The following is a 23,145-nucleotide window of genomic DNA, read 5'->3' on the forward strand; positions in this document are numbered from 1 at the left end:
AACCCCCTCTATTATTAAGGCTGATGTGTCCATTATATTATATGGACAAACCCTGCTTCCAAAGCCTTCCATCCCTGTGGGAGTCCCGTGGGCCAGAGGGGGTCACCGTGGGAGTCCTGGGGTTAGAGGGAATTCCCGCGATCCCCGTTCCCGTGCAGACTTCTAGATAGAATGCGCAATGTTTGGCTCAAATGTTTAACCTTCTTCTAGCAACATCTGTCAAATGGCAAAATGAATTCATCTGATCCAGAACACAGGCCCAGATTCCATAACCGGCGCCACTGTCAGTGGCCACCTTAAAAGCAGCAGCCGATTGCATGTCAATCACGCGATGGCTACAAGTACAGAATCGCACCTCTGGCAGTTAGGCACCGGAAATTTAGGTCTGGGGTTTCCTGGCCTACATTTCCTCCACCTACCTATGATGTGAATCGCATCTCTGTAGACCAGTGTTCCGCAAACTTTCTCGAGCCACAGCACACCAAATATAGTGATGGCAGCTTGAGGCATCTGGAAGTGCACAGATGTTGCTGTGGTGATGTCACACATACATCTGCACATACGTGACATCATCAGGTTGACGTCCACGTATGTGCGAAGGCTTTCCAGACGGGCCCTGAGGGATGCCAGCAGGGATGAGGGCCAGAGAGAAAGAGAGGCACTGGCTCTCTCGCCGCAAGAGGCACATCCTGTAGGTAGTCAGCTGACACTGGTGCCCCTCCTCCCCAGTGTGCCACGGCACACCTGAAATCTTAGGAAGCACATAGTTTGCGATACACTGCTGTAGACGCTTTAGGCTGCTTAACACCACTTCCAGCCTTAGCCACACCCAGAGTGGCATTAGGCAGCCTAAGGCGCCTACAGAAGCGTGATTCCAGTGCCTATTTTTTAGGCACCGGTATGCATCTTGAAACTCGGTTAGAAACATTGTGTCAATACCATTTTTTACCAAGTTTGGGCACCTACCAGCGCCATGTAGAGAATTTGGGCCACAGTGGCTAAGAGCAGGAACAACATTTCTTCTAAAAGGAGACTCCTCCTTCGACTGTTTACCACACATTTCATTTTGCCCAAACATTTCATTTTGTTTAGTTTTGTGTGTTTCTTATGGAATTTCTCATTCTGTTATGTTTCTTTTATTTGAGAGGCAAATAATGTGGGAAGAATGCAGACTCTTTCTGAAAAAGTGTACAGTATTTATGACACAGAACCCCCCCCCCCCCTAAATTCTGGGTTTTCCCTGTCCTTTCATAAGAACATAAAAATTGCTATACTGGATCAGAGCAGAAGTCCATATAGCTCAGTATTCTGCTTCTAACCGCGGCCAATCCAGGTCGCTAGTACCTGGCAGAATCCCAAAGAGTAGAAAGATTCTATGCTACTTATCCCCAGATTTGCCTTACTAATGGTTTATGGCCTTTACCTTCCAGTATTTGTTCAAATCTTTTTATAAAATTAAGAACTCTATGAGCGTCGGGATTAGCGTGAGCCATTCTGCATGGCTCACCGCACTAAAAACTGCTAGCACAGTTTAATAGAATTGGGCCTATGTTTTGAGTGAAAACAAGATTTTCTCTTATTTGTGTCTCTTAGTCTTTGTATATATATATATTTTTTTAAAGAGTTAACAATTGATATACATTTACCTGTTCCATTCTGGACTTTGTAGACCTCTATCATATCCCCTCTCAACTATCTCCAAGAAGAATAGACTAAGCCTCTTTAGCCTTTCCTCATATGAGAGTTGTTGCATCCCCTTGATTATTTTGGTTGCCTTTCTCTAAGTTAGGTTTGCTTTTTTTCTATGCTGTAAACAGAACTGTTCACAGCGGCTTACCTCGATTCACACTGGCTCCCAATATAAGCAAGAATACTATTCAAATTCTACTACTATTTAAGACCATAAACGGAGACTGCCCAGCCTACTTGAACAACTGACTAATCCAAACAACCACAACCAGACATAGGAGAACCCATACTCCATTCACGCACCCCCCCAATCAGAAACGTCAAACGAAAAAAATGTACGATGGCCTCCTGGCCACTCATGCAGCAAAACTAGACTACCAATTCTCCAATTTACTGATCATAACCCCAGACTACAAATCCTTCAGAAAAGAAATAAAAACCCCGCTATTCAAGAAATCCTTAAAAACAAACTAACACAGCAAGAATCATCTCAATCCCCAATAGCAACCCGCTCCACTCCATAACTCCTTATGTATTCCTAAATGTCCAAATAACTCCTTATGTAATCCGCTTTGAACCACAAGGTAATGGCGGAATAGAAATCACTAATGTAATATAATGTAATGTATTCAAGGTACAGGCATTATAATATTCTTTGTTTTATTTTCCATTCCTTTCCTAATCCTAACATTCTGGGTTTTGGAGGGATGGTTTGGCTACTGCTACACATTCAGCAGAAAATTTCAACAAATTGTCCAATATGACACCTTGATATTTTTTTTTTTTCCTACCCGGGTGGCAGTGGTTTGCCATCAGAGTATTCAGTGAATGCCCAGTCCATAGCGATGCTTTTTTTTTGTTTACTTTTTACTTGATCCCATTTGATTGGTTGAGCAGGCTACCTGCTCAACCAATCTGACTGCATTAAGCAAAAAAGCATGTATGTAAGGCTGGAAATTCACTGACTCCCCTCAAAGGCCCTAATTTGATTGGTTGAGCAGGCAACAGGCATTTGTCGCTCAACCAGTCAAATTATGCAAAAAGGACTTATCCTCAAGGCCTTCCGGCGGAATCATTGAATCCATAGCCCACAGCCATCTGAAGAGATTATGATGCCCTTCCCTGCCCTGTCCCCCCAGCCAGTTCCCTCCATCCTCCTCTGATGTGGCCGTGGGACAGGAAAGTGCCCAATTCAGCCCTTAGCCTGCGAAACCCAAAACATGTATGGATGCCCAAACATCATCAGAGCCTGCCTGCTGTCGCCTTATACTACCACGGTGCCACCGCAGCCTATTGCTTGACTTTTCTGCCTCCTGCTGCTCAGTCTCTCTCCTGAGCCGCAGGCACAAACCCCTATGCACAAACCCCTCAGCACTCATCAGGTATTGCACCCTGAGGTGCTTCTCCATTTTCTCATTAACTGGTTCTCTTTTTCCCCCTTTGAACCTCTTCTCTAAGTAAGGATCTATCTGATGTGAATGAAATGGGTTGGTGGAAGCCCAGTGGTTTGCAACATATTGAAACAGTTGTTGGTTCAGGAACACAACGAATAAAAGACAGGAGAAAGAGATATCCATGCAAACTCTTCCAATCAGGTTCTACAAGAACTCTAGTGGTAAATAATTTAGTAGCAACAGAGCCCGCAAGTGAATGGGGCTCTTCTGGGTTTTCTTTGGGTGCTGGTCATTTTGTGTAAGATGTCTTCTTGTTGCAGAATCATCCGAGGCTAAAATCGTTGTGGCCCCTCCCCCCTTACCTGCAGGGCAGAAATTTCTTAGCCAGGGTGGGATGGACATTGTACAGAGAGAAAAAGAGACTACATTTTAGCAGCAAAACTCTGCATGAGGTTTCTCATTAACCCGATTGACGTGAATTCCTACGTTTATGTGCAAAATTATCTTTTAGTTTAGCATGCTAGTTTAACCTTTAGTTAAGTAACGTTTAACTAAAGAAATCTTTCTTATGTTTCCGGGCATGATAAAGAAAGGAATCATGAGTAGATCGAAGAAAGTCATAATGCTGCTTTATAGAGCAATGGTCAGACCACACTTGGAATACTGTGTCCAACATTGGTCTCCCAACCTAAAGAAGGATATAAAACTGCTGGAGAGGGTGCAGAGACGATCAACGAAGCTAATAAGAGGTATGGAGAACTTGGAATATGAGGAACGACTCAAGAAACTGGGACTGTTCTCCCTTGAGAAGAGGAGGCTACGAGGGGACATGATCGAGACGTTCAAAATACTGAAAGGCATCGATAAAATAGAGCAGGAAAATAAATTATTTACATTGTCCAACGTGACACGGACAAGAGGACATGGTTTGAAGCTAAGGGGGGACAAGTCCAGGACAAATGTCAGGAAGTTCTGCTTCACGCAGCGAGTGGTAGACGCCTGGAATGCTCTCCCAAAGGAAGTTATTAAGGAATCCACTGTGCTAGGATTCAAAGGCAAATTAGATGCACATCTCCTTACGAGAGGCATAGAGGGATATGGGTGACTAAAACTACATCAGGTGTATACCTGACTGGGCCTCCGCGTGTGCGGATCGCCGGACTCGATGGATCATGGGTCTGATCCGGAGATGGCAGTTCTTATGTTTTAATATCTGCATTATTTTGTTATTTGCTTAGAACTTTATAGTGGTGGAATATAATTGTAATCTGTGAATAATATTGCCATTATTGTCCTCGCTTTGTTTGTTTTAACTTTTCATTCCTGGTGTTTCAGACATTGCACTTTATGAAAAATGTAAACAGCATCAGGCTTAGCCTCTCCCAGTAGTAAGAATCTTGATAGGTGTTACTGTGCTGATTATCAGCACCTCGGATAGCGCAGAGAGGATCTTCATCTGTACCCCAAGCAGACATTGCATGGATCCATCTAAAACATTTACACAGCATGAGTAGCTAAAGAACAGATTCGGACGCAAATATTAACGTTTTGTCAGCTTTAAGACGGGCAGAGCATTTTCAAGCACAATGAAAGAACAAGGATTGGGAGCGGAGGAGACAGGAAAATGTAGGAGACCTAGGAAGAAGACAAAAAAAAGCCTGGCAGCACAGCTAAGGAAATATTTTAGAGAATCTTATATTCTGATATTAAAATGTATAGACCCTTCCCCCCCCCCCCCACACACACACATACTCACCCGCTTGTGCCTGAGGGTTTTGTAGAATCCAGTTTCTACAGCCATAATAATTACCGTCTCTTTCTCCAAATATAAGGTAAACAAAAGGAGAAACACTATATATAAACACAGGGAATGTTTATCCCTTGGTATCTATTACCAAACCCAGTTTGGAATATACAACCTGCAAACTACTAAGAAGGTGACTTTTGATCTTTTGCATGTTGTATTAAAATGCTTTGAAATAGTTGGCACAAGCCACATGCAGGTGAAATGGCCTTTGTGTATCTGGAGTGAAGGGCCACTACTCGGACTGGAGGAGGGTCACGAGTGGTGTCCCACAGGGCTCGGTGCTTGGGCCGTTGCTATTTAATATATTCATAAATGATCTAGAAACAGGGACGAAGTGTGAGATAATAAAATTTGCGGACGACACCAAACTATTTAGAGGAGCTCGGACTAAAGAGGACTGCGAAGAATTGCAAAGAGACTTGAACAAACTAGAGGAATGGGCGACGAGATGGCAGATGAAGTTCAACGTTGAGAAATGTAAAGTACTACATGTGGGAAGCAGAAACCCGAGGTGCAGCTATACGATGGGAGGGATATTATTGAATGAGAGCAACCAAGAAAGGGACTTGGGGGGGGCGTGGCTTGGACGCGCATGAGGAAGGTCGGCTAATAAGTGAGCTCCAGAGAAAAGACCTTGAAAGTCCAGAAAAAGTCAAAAAGATTTAAAATTGGATAAAAAAAAAAGTGCTTAGACTAAATAAAGAAGATAAGATAAAAGGATGGCAACAGGAAAACAAAACAAGAATGACTTTGCGATGTCTGGAAGCAGTAAGAGAGCAAAACCGGAACAGGAGTCAGGCTTAAAGATGGCAGATGTAGAAGTAATAAAAGAACTGAAAGAAATAAAAGAAATGTTATCAATTTTAACTAAAAAAGTAACAAATATATCAGAGGAAGTTTCCACATTAAACAAAAAAATGGATCTCCTGGAATTAAAATCTAATAACCTAGAAGAAAGAATGATGATTGTAGAAGAAGAAGCATGCTGCAGTCGAGCAGATAGGAAAAAAATAGATCTACTTACTAAAGAAATTGAAGATTATTCGAACCGAGAAAGAAGAAGTAATGTCCGTTTGATTGGATTACCAGAAGGAGCAGAGAAGGGAAATCCGGTAGCCTTTATTGAAAATCTGCTTCCCAAACTACTTCCTATAAAAACAAACTATCCCATAGAGGTAGAAAGGGCACATAGAGTGCCTATGAAAAAAGGAGAAAATCAACATCTGCCAAGGCCATTTATATTCAAACTATTGCGCCACCAACAGGTCTTAGAAATACTTCAGCTAGCAAAACAAAATAAAGGACTTAAATATCAAGATGTTTACATCCATTTTGTTCCTGACTTCGCTAAAAACACAGCAATAAAAAGAAAAAAGCTGTTGGAATTGAGACCAAAGCTAAGAGAATTGGGAGCAAAATTTGGTTTAATGTATCCTGCAAACATGAAGGTTACCATCGGAAACAAAACTTTAACATTTGATGATGCAGAGAAACTAGAAAGATTTATTCAAACTCAAGAAGTGCCTATGTCATCCTAATTTGATTAATATGTCTTTAAATATATTGATTAGAAATGATGAAAATTGAATTATATTAACATATATTGATTATATAGCATATATTGATTATATAGCAAAAAAAAAAAAAATGAATGATTTTATTTTATTTTATTTTAAAGGAAAAGATTTCTGTGTTTTAAAATACAACGATTTAGAATGCTTAGATTAGCTTCAAATGTATTCTTTTCTAACGTCTCTCTTACAGTAGAACTAGAATGTAATAAACATTCTAAAATGCAAATGAAATTTATTAAAAGGCTTAAATACAATTTATATAATAGAGAGTTAACAAAATAGATGTTATAATATATGATATGAAAAGAAAGAAAATAGACAGGAAATTGAACGATTTAATATAAAAAATATTTAATTATATTTAAAAGACTATTCTGCAAATTGAATTCTGATAAAATAGAATGATGAAATATGGGGGGAAAAAAAAAAATGAATGAGGGGAGTGGTTCTTCATGTGGGATTTCTCTCTTCTGGGGGGGGGTTGCTGCGGAATTACGCACTGCAAATAAGAAAAGGTTTGTTGGATTTGTTTTCCCTCTACTCTCTCTCAAAAGTTTTAAAACTTAAAAACTCAGAATCCCGAAAGTCTGTGCGAAAAGGAAACAGGAAATGGATTTTTTCTACATACACCGGAACATAATATGAACTTACTCCATAAAATACAAGAAGAAAAAGAAGGAAAAGGATATTAGAACTTGAACTACAAGAAAAAGGGAAACTTGTAAAGACCTATTTAAACTGTTCTCCTTCAAGGGAAAAAAGAAGAAAGAAGATAAGGACATTAAAGAAAAGAAAAGGAAAAAGAGAAGAGAGAGGAAGAGAGATAGACAAAAGAGAAAAATACGTAATAGCTGGTGTGTGGTTTCGTGGTGATCTCTCTTAGGGGGGAGGAATCTTTGCTCGTGGAATCACTTTTCACATAACATTATACTCCCATATTAATAATATCACGATGATAAAGTAAAAGATGAAAAAAAAAAAAAAAAAACGGAAAAAAAAAAAAGGGGGAAACGTTTTAAAGTTTTAGAATATAAGTAAAGATAAACAATATCTGTCTGTGATTTCATTAATGCTTTCAGTTTCTGCCAAAACCAAGCAGCTAATTTTGGTCGCAGATTCAATTGTGACACAAATCAAAGATCTTTGCTTGGACTCTAACCATCGGCTTGCATTACTGGATGCAAAGAAACACATTAAAAAGGCTGTAAAACCAGAGACAAAGCTGCAAGTAAAGATAAACAATATATATTTATTTGTTTTTACAATAAACAATTTATATTTAACAGGAAAAAAAAAAAAAGAAATATATATATAATAATAAAAAGATATTAAAGAAATAATAATATTGAATATAAAAATTTTGATATATTAAGAAATGTATATGAAATTTATTTAGTTAATTCATGATTACTAAAATATATGAATTATTACTTACATTTTAATATAATTTTAATATTCAGAGACTTAAATTGAATATTGAAAGTTTTAAGGTCTTCTTGGAGTGTGTTATTGCTGATCTTGATATGCGTGAGGCCAAGTGTACACAACTTTTGTTAATTGGGGAGGGATGGGAGGGGGATGGGAAAAGGGGAATGGAATTAGATATAAGTAAGGAATTGATAATAAGAAAAGGAATAAATATTAAACATGTGTGGATGTCTGATCTAAACTTTTATTATAGAGTTCTAATTCAAACATTACTTATTAATTTAGATGGCTCTTAAAATTTATTCTCTTAATGTCAATGGTCTTAACCATCCAATCAAAAGAAAGAGAATACTGAATTTTCTTCATAAGCAAAACGCTGACATATATTTCATACAAGAGACCCATCTGACAGGACTTGAATCTAATAAACTAATAGGGGGTTGGGTGTCCAAATGTTTTTTTGCACCTGCTATTGGTAAAAAAGCGGGAGTAGCTATTCTCATAAATAAGAAATTCATAGCAGATTTCAAATTAATAAAATTTGATCCACTAGGAAGATGGGTACATATTAAAATGAATCTGAGAAATACAACCCTGGATTTATTTAATTTATATGCTCCTAATTCAAATCAAATGGAGTTTTTCAAAAATATTCAACAGATATTACTACCACTGGCTGCTTCTAATTTAATAGTAGCTGGAGATTTCAATGCTGTAATGGATCCTATTTTGGATAAAAAACCAAGTAAAATTATGAAATCATTAGGATTAGACAATTTGATACAATCTTGTGATTTAGTTGATATATGGCGTATCCTTCATTTTAATGATCAGGAATATTCTTTTTGTTCTCAGGTCCATAAATCCTTTTCAAGAATTGATTATATATTTGTTTCTAATAATATTGCACAAAGAGTGATAAAAGCAATTATTGATCCTATAATTATTTCAGATCATGCTGGTGTGTGGGTTGATCTGCAGGATGATATATCAGTTTTTTCTAAACCAATTTGGAGATTTGATAATGCTTTGCTTGCAGACATGAACTTTATAGAAGATATTAAAGTAAAAATGGATGAATTTTTTCAAATTAATAATTCAGACAACATAAATATTGAAATTTTATGGGATGCTTATAAAGCAACAATGAGAGGAAATATTATATCATATTCCGCATATAAGAAAAAACAACTTAAAAAACAATTTATAGAATTGGAGCAAGAAATTAAATTACTAGAACATAAATTAATTATAAAATGGGAACATGATACATTACAGAAATTATTAAAAACAAAAGTTAAATATAATGAGATTTCTTCTCAATTTGTAAGAAAAGATATGTTCTATAGACAAGTACAGTATTATGGAAATTCAAATAAGGCTGGAAGATTGTTAGCAAATTTTATTAAAGCAAAAAAAAGAAAAACTAAAATAATTGCAATTAAAGATAAGCAGGGCAATACACACACCAACATTGAAGAAATTATAAAACAATTTCTTGATTTTTATAAGGATTTATATACTTCTAATACTTATGAAAATAAAGAACAAGATGGTTTAGAGTTTTTAAATTCATTTATTGGACCAAATGTTCCGGATCATATAAAAAGAAGCTTAGAAGAACATATATCTTTAAAAGAAATAGAATCAGCATTGAAGGCTCTTAGAGTTGGATCCGCTCCAGGTGGAGATGGATATACTGTTGAATATTATAAAACATTTCAAAATACTTTATTACCTTATCTATTAAATTTATACCAATATCAAATGAATAATGGAAATATATCAGGAACTATGGCTGATTCTGTTATAATTGTCTTGCCAAAACCAAACAGGGATCCGACATTGATAACAAACTATAGGCCTATATCTTTGATGAATGTAGATGCTAAATTAATTGCTAAAGTGCTAGCTATAAGACTAGCAAAAGCTCTTCCTTTTATCATTGATGTACATCAAACAGGATTTGTTGCTAAAAGACACTCTTCACATAACACTAGATTAGCATTTCATTCTTTAAATTTAGCAAAAAATTTGAATGATCCAGCTTTTCTAATATCATTAGATGCAGAAAAAGCATTTGATAGAGTAGAATGGAAGTTTATGTATCAAGCTCTAGAATGGTTTGGTGTAGGACCTGGTTTTATTAAAATGATTCAAACATTATATAGCTCCCCTGGAGCAAGATTAAATATAAACAATAACTTATCTGATAAATTTAACTTGCTAAGGGGAGTTAGACAAGGTTGTCCTTTATCTCCCTTACTTTTTGATATCGTTCTGGAACCCTTATTAATTGCAATAAATCAAACTAAGGGAATAAAGGGAATCACATTTTCTAATTGGGAATTTAAATTATCTGCGTATGCAGATGATATTTTATTATATTTAAGAGAACCAGAAGACACCATTCCAGATCTACTTAACTTAATAGAAAAGTTTGGAAAGTTTTCTGGATATAAAATCAATTGGGAAAAATCTGAAGTTCTTCCAATTAATATCCATTGTACCAAAGGATTATTTGATTCATATTCATTTAAATGGAAAGAGGAAGGACTAAAATATTTAGGTATTCTTATAAAAAATACAATTGATGACACAGTAAAAGAGAATGAAAAACTTTTATTAAAGAAAATAACAGAAATGTGCGAGCAATGGAATCCTTTACATCTTTCTTGGTGGGGAAGAGTTCAAACAATTAAAATGATGATTTTACCTGTGGTTTGTTATCAAATGAGTATGATCCCAATATTTTTTCAGGGGTCATTTTATAAAAAGTTAAACAGTATACTAACAAAATTTGTTTGGTTTGGGAAAAGACCCAGAATCGCTTTAGCATCATTACAAAAAACAATTAAGGAGGGAGGGGTAAATTTTCCAAATTTCTATAGGTACCATCAAGCCTATATTTTAAGACAGGGTATGTATTGGATCCTCCCAGATCTCATGGAAAATGTACCTGACTGGTTATATTTAGAATGGCGCCTCATGTTCCCTTTACATCCAGAACATTTCATTAGTATAACAATGCCCAGGAGTTATAAAGATCATAGAATTCTAATAGATACATGGAAAACATTAAGATTTATAAGCAATTTATCAACAAATCCATTGGCTAAATCTTTAAATCAATCTATTTGGGTAAACTCCAGGATCAAAATTGGTGGATTTAAAATAGTATGGAAACAATGGATAATAGCAGGTATACGTACTTTAAAAGATGTAATAATAAATGGATCACTGCTTAGTTTTTCACAATTGCAACAAAAATTTGGATTAGAAAAAACACAATATTTTAAATGGATGCAATTGAAGCAGGCTATTCAGGAAGGGTTCCCTGAATGGAAGAATCTTAATACTCAATATAGTTTGCCAATCCTTTGTTTTCAAGCAGATTTTCTAGGACACCAAGCTGCAAAATGGTATAAGATTATATATGAATTTTCAAACAAAAAAAAGAGAACAGGACTTAGGGACATTTGGAGTATTGAGATAGGACAGACAATTTCTGCATCTCAATGGCAAAAATTTTGGTCCTGGAGAATACATACTACAAGGTCAGCATCTATGAGTCAAACATGGATGTTTTTATTACATAGAGTTTTATGGACCCCTACAAGATTACAGAAATTAGATAGTAGTAGATCTAATAGATGCTGGCATTGTAAGATAGAAGTGGGGACATTAGATCATTTATTATTCTTTTGTCCCTGTATTAATTCCTTTTGGAAATTAATTTGGCCCCAAATTAATAAATTATTAGAAAATCATGTTGGACTATCATATGATACAATATTATTTGGAACAACAATGAGAACACAGAGTCCGATATCAGCTAACAATAATAAACTTTTATTAATTTTAACAGGGGTCGCCATTCAGCAAATTACTCAGAATTGGAAAGATTACACTAAATTAAATTACACTTTCTGGTGGAATTCAATTTGTCATATATATAAAATGGAAAAAGTAATGGCATTACAACAAGGTTATATTAAAAAATTTAATAAAATATGGGGACCATTGACAAATTATTCTACTGATCAGATATCATAACACATGTATAGAACATATAGAGGGGGTAGGGAAGGGAAAAATATTGTAATAATAATATGATATAAAATTTTGATAAAGGGTTTCTTTAATTTACAATGTAAGAACATTTATTGATAATTTCAAGTGTTTCTTCATAATTGAATGTAATACATGTATTTCACTTGATGTAAGAATTTAAAAAGAATAAAAATTATTTACAAAAAAAAAAAAAAGAAAGGGACTTGGGGGTAATGGTGGACATGACAATGAAGCCGACGGCACAGTGCGCAACAGCCGCTAAGAAAGCAAATAGAATGCTAGGCATAATCAAGAAGGGTATTACAACAAGGACAAAAGAAGTTATCCTGCCATTGTATCGGGCGATGGTGCGCCCGCATCTGGAATACTGCGTCCAATATTGGTCTCCGTACCTTAGGAAGGATATGGCGTTACTCGAGAGGGTTCAGAGGAGAGCGACACGCTTGATAAAAGGGATGGAAAACCTCTCATACGCTGAGAGATTGGAGAAACTGGGTCTCTTTTCCCTGGAGAAGAGGAGACTTAGAGGGGATATGATAGAGACTTATAAGATCATGAAGGGCATAGAGAGAGTAGAGAAGGACAGATTCTTCAAACTTTCGAAAAATAAAAGAACAAGAGGACACTTGGAAAAGTTGAAAGGGGACAGATTTAAAACGAATGCTAGGAAGTTCTTCTTTACCCAACGAGTGGTGGACACCTGGAATGCGCTTCCAGAGGGAGTAATAGGGCAGAGTACAGTACAGGGGTTTAAGAAAGGATTGGACAATTTCCTGCTGGAAAAGGGGATAGAGGGGTATAAATAGAGGATTACTGCACAGGTCCTGGACCTGTTGGGCCGCCGCGTGAGCGGACTGCTGGGCATGATGGACCTCAGGTCTGACCCAGCAGAGGCATTGCTTATGTTCTTATGTTCTTATGGATGCCAACTTTAAATTGAGTCTTTCAACTATTAAAACTGATTATGGAACTATCTATTCCAAGGTGGAACATCAAGGAGTGCAACTAGCTAAATTAAGTGAGAAATTGGAGAAACAAGAAGAAAGTTTGAAGGAAGTGGAGATGGTGAAAAAAACTTCCGAGAACTCCTAGCCATCCCATTGGAAAACTTACCTCCAATTGTTAGGGCTTATTATTTGGATATTAGGAGACCTCAGGGGGAGTCGACTCCTAAGGAAAAATCTAAAAACAATGTTGATTTATCTTTATTTCTAGAAAGTTCTCTTGAGGTGGTTACAGATAGAACTACTCTTTTGTTGACTCTAGCCTTGGAAAGTGATAGGGAATATGTTTTACGTCTAATATTTCCATCATATAAATGACAAATCTTTGGGCTCAAATGTTAGAATTTTTCCAGACTTAGCTCAGAAAATCCAGAGGCGTAGAAAGGAGTTCTTGGCCTTGTGGCCTAGAATCCTGGTCCTTGGGGCTACTTTTCTGCTAAAATTTCCAGCAAAATGTTTTATTTCTTATCAAAATAAAAATTTTCTTTTCTTTGAGCCTACACAGTTATTAGATTTTTTAGGACCAAAAGAAGGGTTGGTTTCTTAATACATTGATGAATGACCTGTCTATCGGCTATAGGTTGGATAACCATTGCCATTACTCTGTTTTTGAATATTTTCTTCAGTTTATTGAAATTTATTTCCTTTCTTGATTCCAAATTTTGTGGACTAAATAGCTGATTGTATTTCCAATATACACTTTGGTGTATTTATATGTTAACTTTTTCTTTTGGTATATTCCGATCTTTTTTCAAGATTGTATTGCTTGACGATAAATGTAAAAGGATATAAATAAAATAATAATAATTTTAAAAAGGGTACAACAGTATTGACCAGTTAAAGACTTCTTCCCCCTTTTGTATGGTACAATGGCTAGGGGAGTCAAAGATAAATGATTACAGATTACAGTACTGCAAATCTACTCCTAACTGGTAACTCTCAATGTCACCTCTCCCCCTTGCAATCTGTGCAAAACTCTGCTGCACGACTCATCTTCTACCAACCTTGCTACGCTCATGTCATCACTGGCTCCCTATCTGTCATTGCATACAGTTCAAGATCTTATTGCTGACTTACAAGTGTGTTCATTATGCTGCCCCTCAATAATAATAATAATAATAAATTTATTCTTATATACCGCCCAACCACAAAGTTCCAGGCTTCTCTCTCCTTATACACTTAACATAAATTTGTATTTATATACCGCAAAAGCCTTTCGGTTCTATGCGGTTTACAAAACAGATGGGCTGACCATTGTCAGTGAGCTACAATAGATAGAATATTGGCATCAACGAGTTAATAATAGTTTCACATCAGTATGCTTCTTTGAAGGGATTACAAAAATTTTTAGAACAGATGGGTTTTTAATGGCTTCTAAAATGCATATATGATGTTGATATTCTAACCATTTGGCCTAGTTCAGGATCCCTGGAAGCAGCTTAGTATGATAAGTTGGTTAATGAATCTTTTCTGAGTACAGCCTTTGACTGAAGGGTAGGTAAAAAATGATCGGGAACGTGTGGAGCGGCTTGGCGACGAGAGCAAGAATTGAACAGGGAACTAACTCCGTTCCTCAGATAAATCACTCTTAACGTTACCTTTCTCCTCCACTGCCAATTCCAGACTTCGTTCCTTTCATCTAGCTGCCTCCTATGCCTGGAATAAATTGCCCGAGTTTGTCCGTCAAGCCCCTTCCCTTCCCTTGTTTAAAAGCAGACTGAAAACCCACCTTTTTGATATAGCTTTCAATCCTTAATCCTACTCTGCCCTCCAACCCAGCCAGCTGATTAGCTGTTCCCTTTAACTGTATCCATGACATCCTGTTTGTCTGTCTTGCTTGTTTAGATTGTAATGTCTTTCGAGCAGGGACTATTTTCTTACTCTTTGTGACTATGTACAGTGCTGCGTGCGTCTGGTAGCGCTATAGAAATAATTAATAGTAGTGGTAGTATAGTAGAGCTGGAGCTTTACTCAATCATAGTTTCATAAGAACATAAGAAGTTGCCTCTGCTGGGTCAGCCCAGAGGTCCATCGCGCCCAGCAGTCCACACCCGCGGCGGCCCATCAGGTCCATGACCTTTCAAGTGGTCCCTGACTCACCCTATAATTTATCACTACTTCTATCCATACCCCTCAATCCCCGTATCCTCCAGGAATTTATCCAAACCTTCTTTGAATCCCTGCAGTGTGTTCTGCCCAATCACAACCTCCGGGAGCGCGTTTCATGTGTCCACCACTCTCTGGGTGAAGAAGAACTTCCTGGCATTGGTTCTAAACCTGTCCCCTCTCAGTTTCTTTGAGTGCCCCCTAGTACTAGTTTCCCTCCAAAATGTACCTTCTCCTACCACTACCTCACTGGGCAGGAGAGCCTTCCCCTTTTTCTGGAAATTGCAAGGGTATAAAGCCACTAGCAATCTCTTCCAACCTTGCTCAATTAGTAAAGCAAAGAGTGTTCTACCAGTGAGTCTACACCGCTCATATGTAAAAACCTTTCGTAATTTTATGGGTTCTCTGAACAGATACGAAACGTGTCACATCAGAACCTGACACCCGCAAGCTACAATCTACAAAATAAGTTCTTGTTTTTGTCTAAACGTATATAAAAGAACAAGTAGCTTTGCCCTTTTGGCACTTAAAGACAATTTATTCAAACATTCATGCTATCTATAAATGGTGCTTTAAGATTGGGTGGTGAGACAGTAGTGCTGGGGCTTTGCCCCTGTTATTGTCTTCATGATTCTGAGCACAAAAGCTACCAAGACTTGCATGCAAGATTGAAACTGCTGATGTTGTAATCCATTCATGAATGATTATTTCACTATTTTTGTGTACATGACAAAAAAGCATTTTCTTTTGTTGCTTTTCCATAGACGGCAGGATTGATCGGGTTCACAATTCCTCCTAGTTTCCTGAGAATTCCAGTTTCATGAGCTATGGAACTAACTGAGGAGCCGAGGAAATTGCTGAGCATTGGAAAAGTTGCCTTTTTGCAATAACCTTTTCCTGATTGTTAATTTAGTATTCTGACATTGTTTTCTTGAATGTTATTTGTTGAATGTTAGCTAATTTTTCAAATATCAATAAAAATATTGAACTAAAAAAAAAAAAAGTTCTGAGAGAGATGTTCCATTCCAGTGACTTGTGGTGACATCACCCACTTGCATGTCTGCTCAGTTCTGCTGTCTATGAAAAACATCAGTTAACGGTCAGCAACAATGTATTATAGGAATTTTTGTTCTCTCTTATAATTTACACTACTTTATACATTATTTGTGGCATCTTGTAAACAACTGTCTTCCTAATGCTTCCTGAGTCTGTTCTGTTTGTTTGTTTATTTATTTATTTCGATTTCTATCCCGTTCTCCCAGAAGCTCAGAAAGGGTTACAAGTAGGCATTCACAATCGTTTGAAAACAGACTAGTCATGACAACAAATAGGTTAACATAAGACCATAAGCAGTGCCTCTGTTGTGTCAGACCAGAGGTCCATCGCGCCCAGCAGTACGCTCATGCAGCGGCCCATCAAGTCCAGGACCTGTATAGTAATCCTCTATCTATACCCTTCTATCTATCCCCTTTTCCTTCAGGAAATCATCCAATCCCTTCTTGAACAGTAGACAATAACAGAGCTTATTCTAGAGACCAGACTGGTCATAGCGAAGAGTACTAGGAGAAGTATATTGAGGGGGCAGTTTTTAATGGCCCGATTGGCGGAAGAGGAAGGTCTACATAGTGTTCCTGAAAAAAGAACACAGTCAGCTAGAACAGTGGTTCCCAAACCTGTCCTGAAGGACCACCAGCCAGTTGGGGGTTTAGGATAACCCTAATGAATATGCATTAGAGAGATTTGCATATAATGGAGGTGATAGGCATGCAGATCTGTCCCATGCATATTCATTAGGGCTATCCTGAAAACCTGACTGGCTGGTGGTCCTCCAGAACAGAGTTGGGAACCACTGAGGTAGAGAAGCAAGTACACTTCCCCAAGACTGCAGATACTGTATAAAGAGTGTGCTGACCCCCTGTCAGTACCACCTTCTTCTCTCACTAAATGCATGCTCATTACCCCTCTAATCTCCAAGTTTGGCTGCAGCTGGCTATTAGCTGGGTAGGTCTCAGAATGTTTGTTCACATGCTTTGAGAAGACTCTGCTATATCTTAATCCATTTCTGATCTTCTGTCTTGCAGGATGAATTGGGAAGGTGTGACTCCAAGACCGGCACTGAAGTACTTCCATGGATTGCCCCTAATCAAGTATTTTGCTGAGAACTTTGAAGAGGTGGAGAAGTTCCAAGCCCATCCTGATGACTTGCTGATTTCCACGTATCCCAAAGCAGGTTAAATAAACCTTTTTTTTTTCTGAGAGTTACCTTTCAGTCATTTTTTCGGAGACTCGTTCACCCCTAATCTACCCCAAAGCAGATGAACCTTGCATTCCCCATCAGAAACCATAATCTAAAGAGAGAATTAATCACTCTTGCAAAAGGCCTTCCCCTCAGAGAAAGAATAAGAGAGACTCAACTTGCTACCCAACCACCCTCCCCAGAAATCCTTCTAATCTATAGAGAGGCACTCACCTTCCACGTACTCTCGTTAGTGATTTTCCAACTTAGCAAAACTCGCCCCTTTCTCACTATGAGAGAGAGAGACCTTTCATCTCACACCTATCCTCAAATATCATTTTACCACAAGAGATTCTCAATCATGTCTGATCTTCCTTCTTCTGAGATCTTCAACTCAGTGTAGCAGACTTCGCAGATTGGCAGGGCTGAGGAAAACCTCAGAGGTTGGTACATAATACTGTAGTGTTATTAGTGTCAATGGCCCAAATTAACTCTGATTCTCCCCAGCTTCCCTCTTACAGCACACAGATGTAAAAGTCCCCTGATATTGAGATGATAATCCAACCTATTAATAATGGTTAGGCACAGTAAAGTCAAAAGACAGAAAAAGACTGGAGACCATTCTCAGTTATTAATAAAAACCCTTTTAATGAGCTCTCCAGTAATGCCAAATCAAATAAAAGAAGAAATGAAGCTGAAGGTGTTTCTTCTATAAGGGTTACAAGCCTCACAATATGGAGCTGTCTACCCACTTCGGGTTCTCTTGTGAAAAATATTTTTTTCACCTGCTCCTTTTTACATCACTGGCTTGAACTCGCCCTACCTCTCACTAAACTTATGTGTTTTATAATCATCTTTAATAATTTTATTTATGTTAATAAAGTTATTTTTTTTTTTTTATTTCTAATTTATTCTTTACTTAAGGGCACTTGATAAACTCTTCACTAAAGACAAATTAACCTAGCAGCTCATCTCAGGAATCAGAACTGGCAGATTAATGCAAAGTCAAAGTTAATTCGGTAACAAAATCATTGGTACATATCTTGAAAAGTGCTTTGATTTATGCTCAGAATCTGTAGAGCTTTAAAGTGCTTTTAATTCATGCTCTATATCCGTGGAGCTTAAGCTGTTGCTTGCTTTACTATCCTTAATCCATCCTCCAATGTGGCCTGCGTTTCACGAGGCAAACAGCACTCCTGCTGCATCAGGGAAATATTTTAGGGATGCTCTTTAGTGGCTTCCTGGATGGGTTCTCAGCTAGCTTTCTCTCTAGTCCTCCCCAGATCTTAAATGCAGCCACGACTAGGGAAGTAATTTGCCATACAACATAAACAAGAGAAGAAAAACACAATAAGGTAAATTGTCCATAAACTTAAAGTGAAGTAGTCACAAAAGGAATCAATTTCATTACGAGAGGGGGTGCTGAAAAGTTCTCAGTCCAACAAACTCCTAAATTCAGAGTGTTATTTTGTCACTGTAACTAAATGTTATTTTATTTGCAACGTGCCAATTTGCAGAATTGTAATGCTATGTTTTGACATTGTTTCAGATCATTGATTGAACCATGCCAACGGAAAGTGTGGAATTTTCAAGTGTGGAACTCTGAGCCATCATGAAGTTCCTGTTCCTGTGGAAGAAAACGCCAAAGGAAATCCATAAATGTATGATCCAAACACTAAGGGGCTCATAATCGAAAGAGAAAAACGTCCAAAAACAGTCCTAAGTCGGCACTTGGACGATCATAAACAAAAGACGTCCAAGTGCTGATAAACGGGTTTTGGACGTATTTACAAATGACCTAGGCCTTCCCAGTGTCGCTGAACGACCAGAGCTAAACGGGGTGTTTCAGGAGGAGTGTCGAGGGCGGGATTTGGGCGGGACATGGGCCGTGCTAGACTTTAGTCGTACTGAATGTATAACCGAAAGTTTTACAACACAGCCTAGAAGGAACTTGGACATTGTGACTTAGGCCATTTAAAACATGGTCTAAGTCACAAAAAAACTATATAAAGTGACCAGATAAGCACTGCAAACACATAGTACAGACCTCCACATACTACCCCAGTGATCACCAACCCCCACCCCCACCCCCACAAAATCATAATCACAACTTTAAATTTCTGCCTCCAGAACATCATCAACTGGCAGCCTGCCATAGGAAAGCCTAGTAGAGCTGCACAGAGGCGGCTTAAGTCATCTTGGGGACCCATGGAGAGGGAGGGACCCATGGAGAGGAGGACCCAGGCCCATAAGCCACTGTAATCACTGCATTCATGGTGAAACATGTACACTCCCCCAAACCCTTTTGTACTGCCATATAAGTGGCTCCTGCAGCCATAAAGGCTGTTGGGGTTGTAGAAAAGTGGGTATAGTACGTTTTTTAAGGGAGCTGTAGTGAGATGTTTATGGGGCACCCTTTTTGTGAAGTTCACAGCAGTTCCCTGTAAGGTACCTCACTGTTCATGTGCCATGTCTGGGTGTCCAGTCTATCACTTTGCTGACCCCTCCTACTTCCAACAGGGCTTATTCTAGGCGTTTTTGACTTGGACGAATGTTTGGATGAAAATGTAGTATAAAGATGGATGATTTAGCAGCTTGGACGATCAGACGGCTGGACGTATAGTTAGACGATTTTCGTGGAAAAAAAAATTGGGGGCGTATTTTTCAAAAATGTGTCCTAAGCTGTGTCTGACTTTGGACGACTTGCGACTTAGGCATAAACGGACTTAGACATTTCTTTCGATTTATGCCCCTCCATGTGACAAATGCCCGCCATACTTCACAGTGAAGAAGTGGTGTGTAAACTTTTATTGTGGAGATTTTGAGAACGAAGATGCAGCAAAGTTTGGGACACCTCAAACGGTGTCAACTCCTGAAATTATTGACCGTGTCCGTAACCTGATTTTGGCAGATCGGTGAATATTGGCTAAAACAATTGCTGACACAACATAAAGCAAAAAACACTCCACAAAAAAATAGTCAACTTCAAACACCAAAGAAATTTGTGCACATGAAAGAAAAAGCCTCAGTATCGGGTGAGTCAGACCCTACCTCCTCCCCATCATAGGCATAAAAAACTTTCATGAACGCACTATTTCAATATTTGTTTGATATGTCATGTGAAAGACAATATGTGAAAAAAAATTTTCTACTAGCAAAACTTTATATTAAGAAATGCAGGATTCTTGAATTTGAACCTGTGTCTTTTGGTTTATAATCCACTGCACTGACCACAAGGCTGCTCCTCTGTTCTGCAAGGACATCTTTGTGGCCATTTTCATAAGAATGCTGCCAGATAGCCATCCACGTGCCTTGTTTTAGCCCGTTTATAATTTAAACATTTCAGCTTGTAAAATGATCGTTCTAGATGGACGTCTCCAGTGTAAGAGCATCCTTATCATATATTTTAAACAGGAAATCTGAATGTCTTTCCTGTTCAAAAATGGCTGCGAGACAGATGGGTTTTTGAACATTACGAGCAAGAAGTCCCAATTCTGACTTGGACATATTTTTTTTTTAAATACTCCTCCATGTCAACTCTTCCATCCGCTCCAAATCATGGAAATCCATTAGAGACCTCCTGATAGTCACTTACCTGTTAACAACTCAAAATAATGTACCTTCCTCAGAGATCCCTTAACGTAACGGTAACTCACCCTATGCTTTGCAGGCTGTTGTTCTGGAAATATTAGAAGAGGATGTATTAGCAACTTTGTTTGTTTCTTGGTAGGCACTACTTGGATGAGTGAAATTGTGGACTTAATCCTTAACGATGGAGATATTGAAAAATCTAAACGTGATGCCATTTTCATTCGAGTTCCTTTTCTGGAGTTTGCAGTTCCTGGAGTCCTAAAAGGTAAAGATAGCATATGCGAGAGAATGCCCAGTTCCAGCTTCTACCAGCAGAAATTACTGTAGAGAATAGTAAAAACTGAGCATCCTGTAGGTAGGCTTCAGAGTGGTTGACTGGTTGAGTGACAAATAGCTGAGAGTAGGAAGATAAATTCACAATATAAAAAAGGTAAATAGTAGATCTGTATTAGGATTTGTGGTTTTTAACAAATTTTATAAATGATCTGGAAAAGGGAGCAATGAGTGATCAAATTGGCAGGTGACACAAAATTAGCCCAAATCATTACACCATGAGCTTATAGGCCCTGGTTCTAAGAATGGCACCTAGATCGGGGATGCCTACACAGAACTCAAAATTGCTAAATTGGCTTAATTGGTGCCAAGTTCCGCACAGAACTCAAAATTGCTAAATTGGCACCAAGTTCCACACAGAACTCAAAATTGCTAAATTGGCTTGGTAATTGACCACACCATTAAAATGTGATTTTTAAAAAAACAATTACTTTTGAGTTCCCCATGGAAATCGGCATGATACCTAGTGATGCCTACAACGAGGCGCCTACCCAGAAAGTAGGCATGGTTAGGAATGAAGAATAGGCATGGTATGACTTAGGCGATGGTACCTAATGTTAGGCACCAGTAAATTAGGCCATGAAAACCCTGGCCTAGTATACCAGCGCCTAACATTAAGATGCCTACTGGCGCCTAAGTCAATTTAGGCGCCACTATGTATGATTCTATAAACGGCAGCTAGTAGTTGATTGACAACTGTGCCAAATAGCAATTACGAGTTAGGCGCCTTTTATAGAATCAAAGCCATAGCGCAGAGTTACAGGAGATCCTTGTGAGTACAAGAGCGCTAAATGCTCCAACGCTGCTCTGACGCTTATAGAATTCCTATGAGTGTCGGAGCAGTGCCGGAGCATATAGCGCCCCCGGGCCACAGTAGAAACCTCTACCGTGACTTGGTAAAAGAGGGCCATAAATAGCAGATGAAATTTATTGTGGACAATTCATTGAAATCTTCAGCTCAGTGTGAGTAGCTAAATGTTAGGAACCATTTGGAAAGGCATGAAGGATAAAGCTGAGAATATCATAATGCTTCTACATTGATCTGTTGTGCAACTATGCCTGGAGTGTTATGTAGAGTTCTAGTTCCTCCATCTCAAAAATACAGCAAAGCTAAGAGGTACAAAGAAGGAAAATTAACATGATCAAAGGGATGGAACAGTTCATTCCCAAAGAAAGGATAAATAGGTTACGGCTCTTCAGCTTGGAAAAGGGATGGATGACTGAGAGGGAATATGTTAGAGGTTTAAAGAATCATAAGTGAGGTGAACAGGTAGATTGAGAATGGTACTCGAGACTATCGGATACCCATGAAACTAACCAACAGCAGTTGTTAGTAGGTGATAATGTCTCTGTACAGCTCTGTGGTGAGACCCCATTTATTGGACAGGGTACTACTACTCCTACTACTTATTTAAATAGCGCTGTATGTTATTTATTTATAAATTTTCTATACCGTTCTCCCTAGGGAGCTCAGAATGGTTTATATGAATTTATTCAGGTACTCAAGCATTTTCCCCTGGCGGGCTCACAATCTGTCTAATGTACCTGAGGCAATGGGGGGGGGGGGATAAAGTGACTTGCCCAGGGTCACAGGGAGAAGTATGGGTTTGAACCCTCAACCTCAGGGTGCTGAGGCTGTAGCTTTACCACTGCACCACACACTCTCTCATGTAAGAGAAAATCCCTACTTGATAGAGCTTATGATCTAATCAAAACAGACAATCAGGACAAATAGGATACAAGATGGAGTTGATACATAATGGTGAGTGGTCATAGTCATAAAGCTCGTGGGAGACAGAGTTAAATATCTCAATATGTATACTTTTTAAGAAGGGCAAGAGAGGGGAGATATGATAGATACATTTAAATGCCTATGTAGCATAAAGGTACAGGAGGTGAGTTTCTTTCA

The 23,145-nt window shown here is 38.2% G+C and overlaps 1 protein-coding gene across 2 annotated transcripts in view; it reads left to right on the top strand.

Moving 5' to 3' along the window:
* Nucleotides 1-23,145, top strand: part of LOC117360997 (sulfotransferase 1 family member D1-like) — an 87,273-nt gene that overhangs the window by 12,669 nt on the left and 51,459 nt on the right. For both annotated transcript variants that reach the window (XM_033945740.1, XM_033945741.1), the window contains exons 2-3: nucleotides 17,158-17,306; nucleotides 21,043-21,168. In XM_033945740.1, coding sequence (XP_033801631.1) covers nucleotides 17,159-17,306; nucleotides 21,043-21,168 — 274 coding nt within the window. In that variant the 5' untranslated portion in view covers nucleotide 17,158. The remainder of the gene's footprint in view (nucleotides 1-17,157; nucleotides 17,307-21,042; nucleotides 21,169-23,145) is intronic.

The sequence above is a fragment of the Geotrypetes seraphini genome, chromosome 5 (assembly GCF_902459505.1).
Source record: "Geotrypetes seraphini chromosome 5, aGeoSer1.1, whole genome shotgun sequence".
NCBI lineage: Eukaryota > Metazoa > Chordata > Amphibia > Gymnophiona > Dermophiidae > Geotrypetes > Geotrypetes seraphini.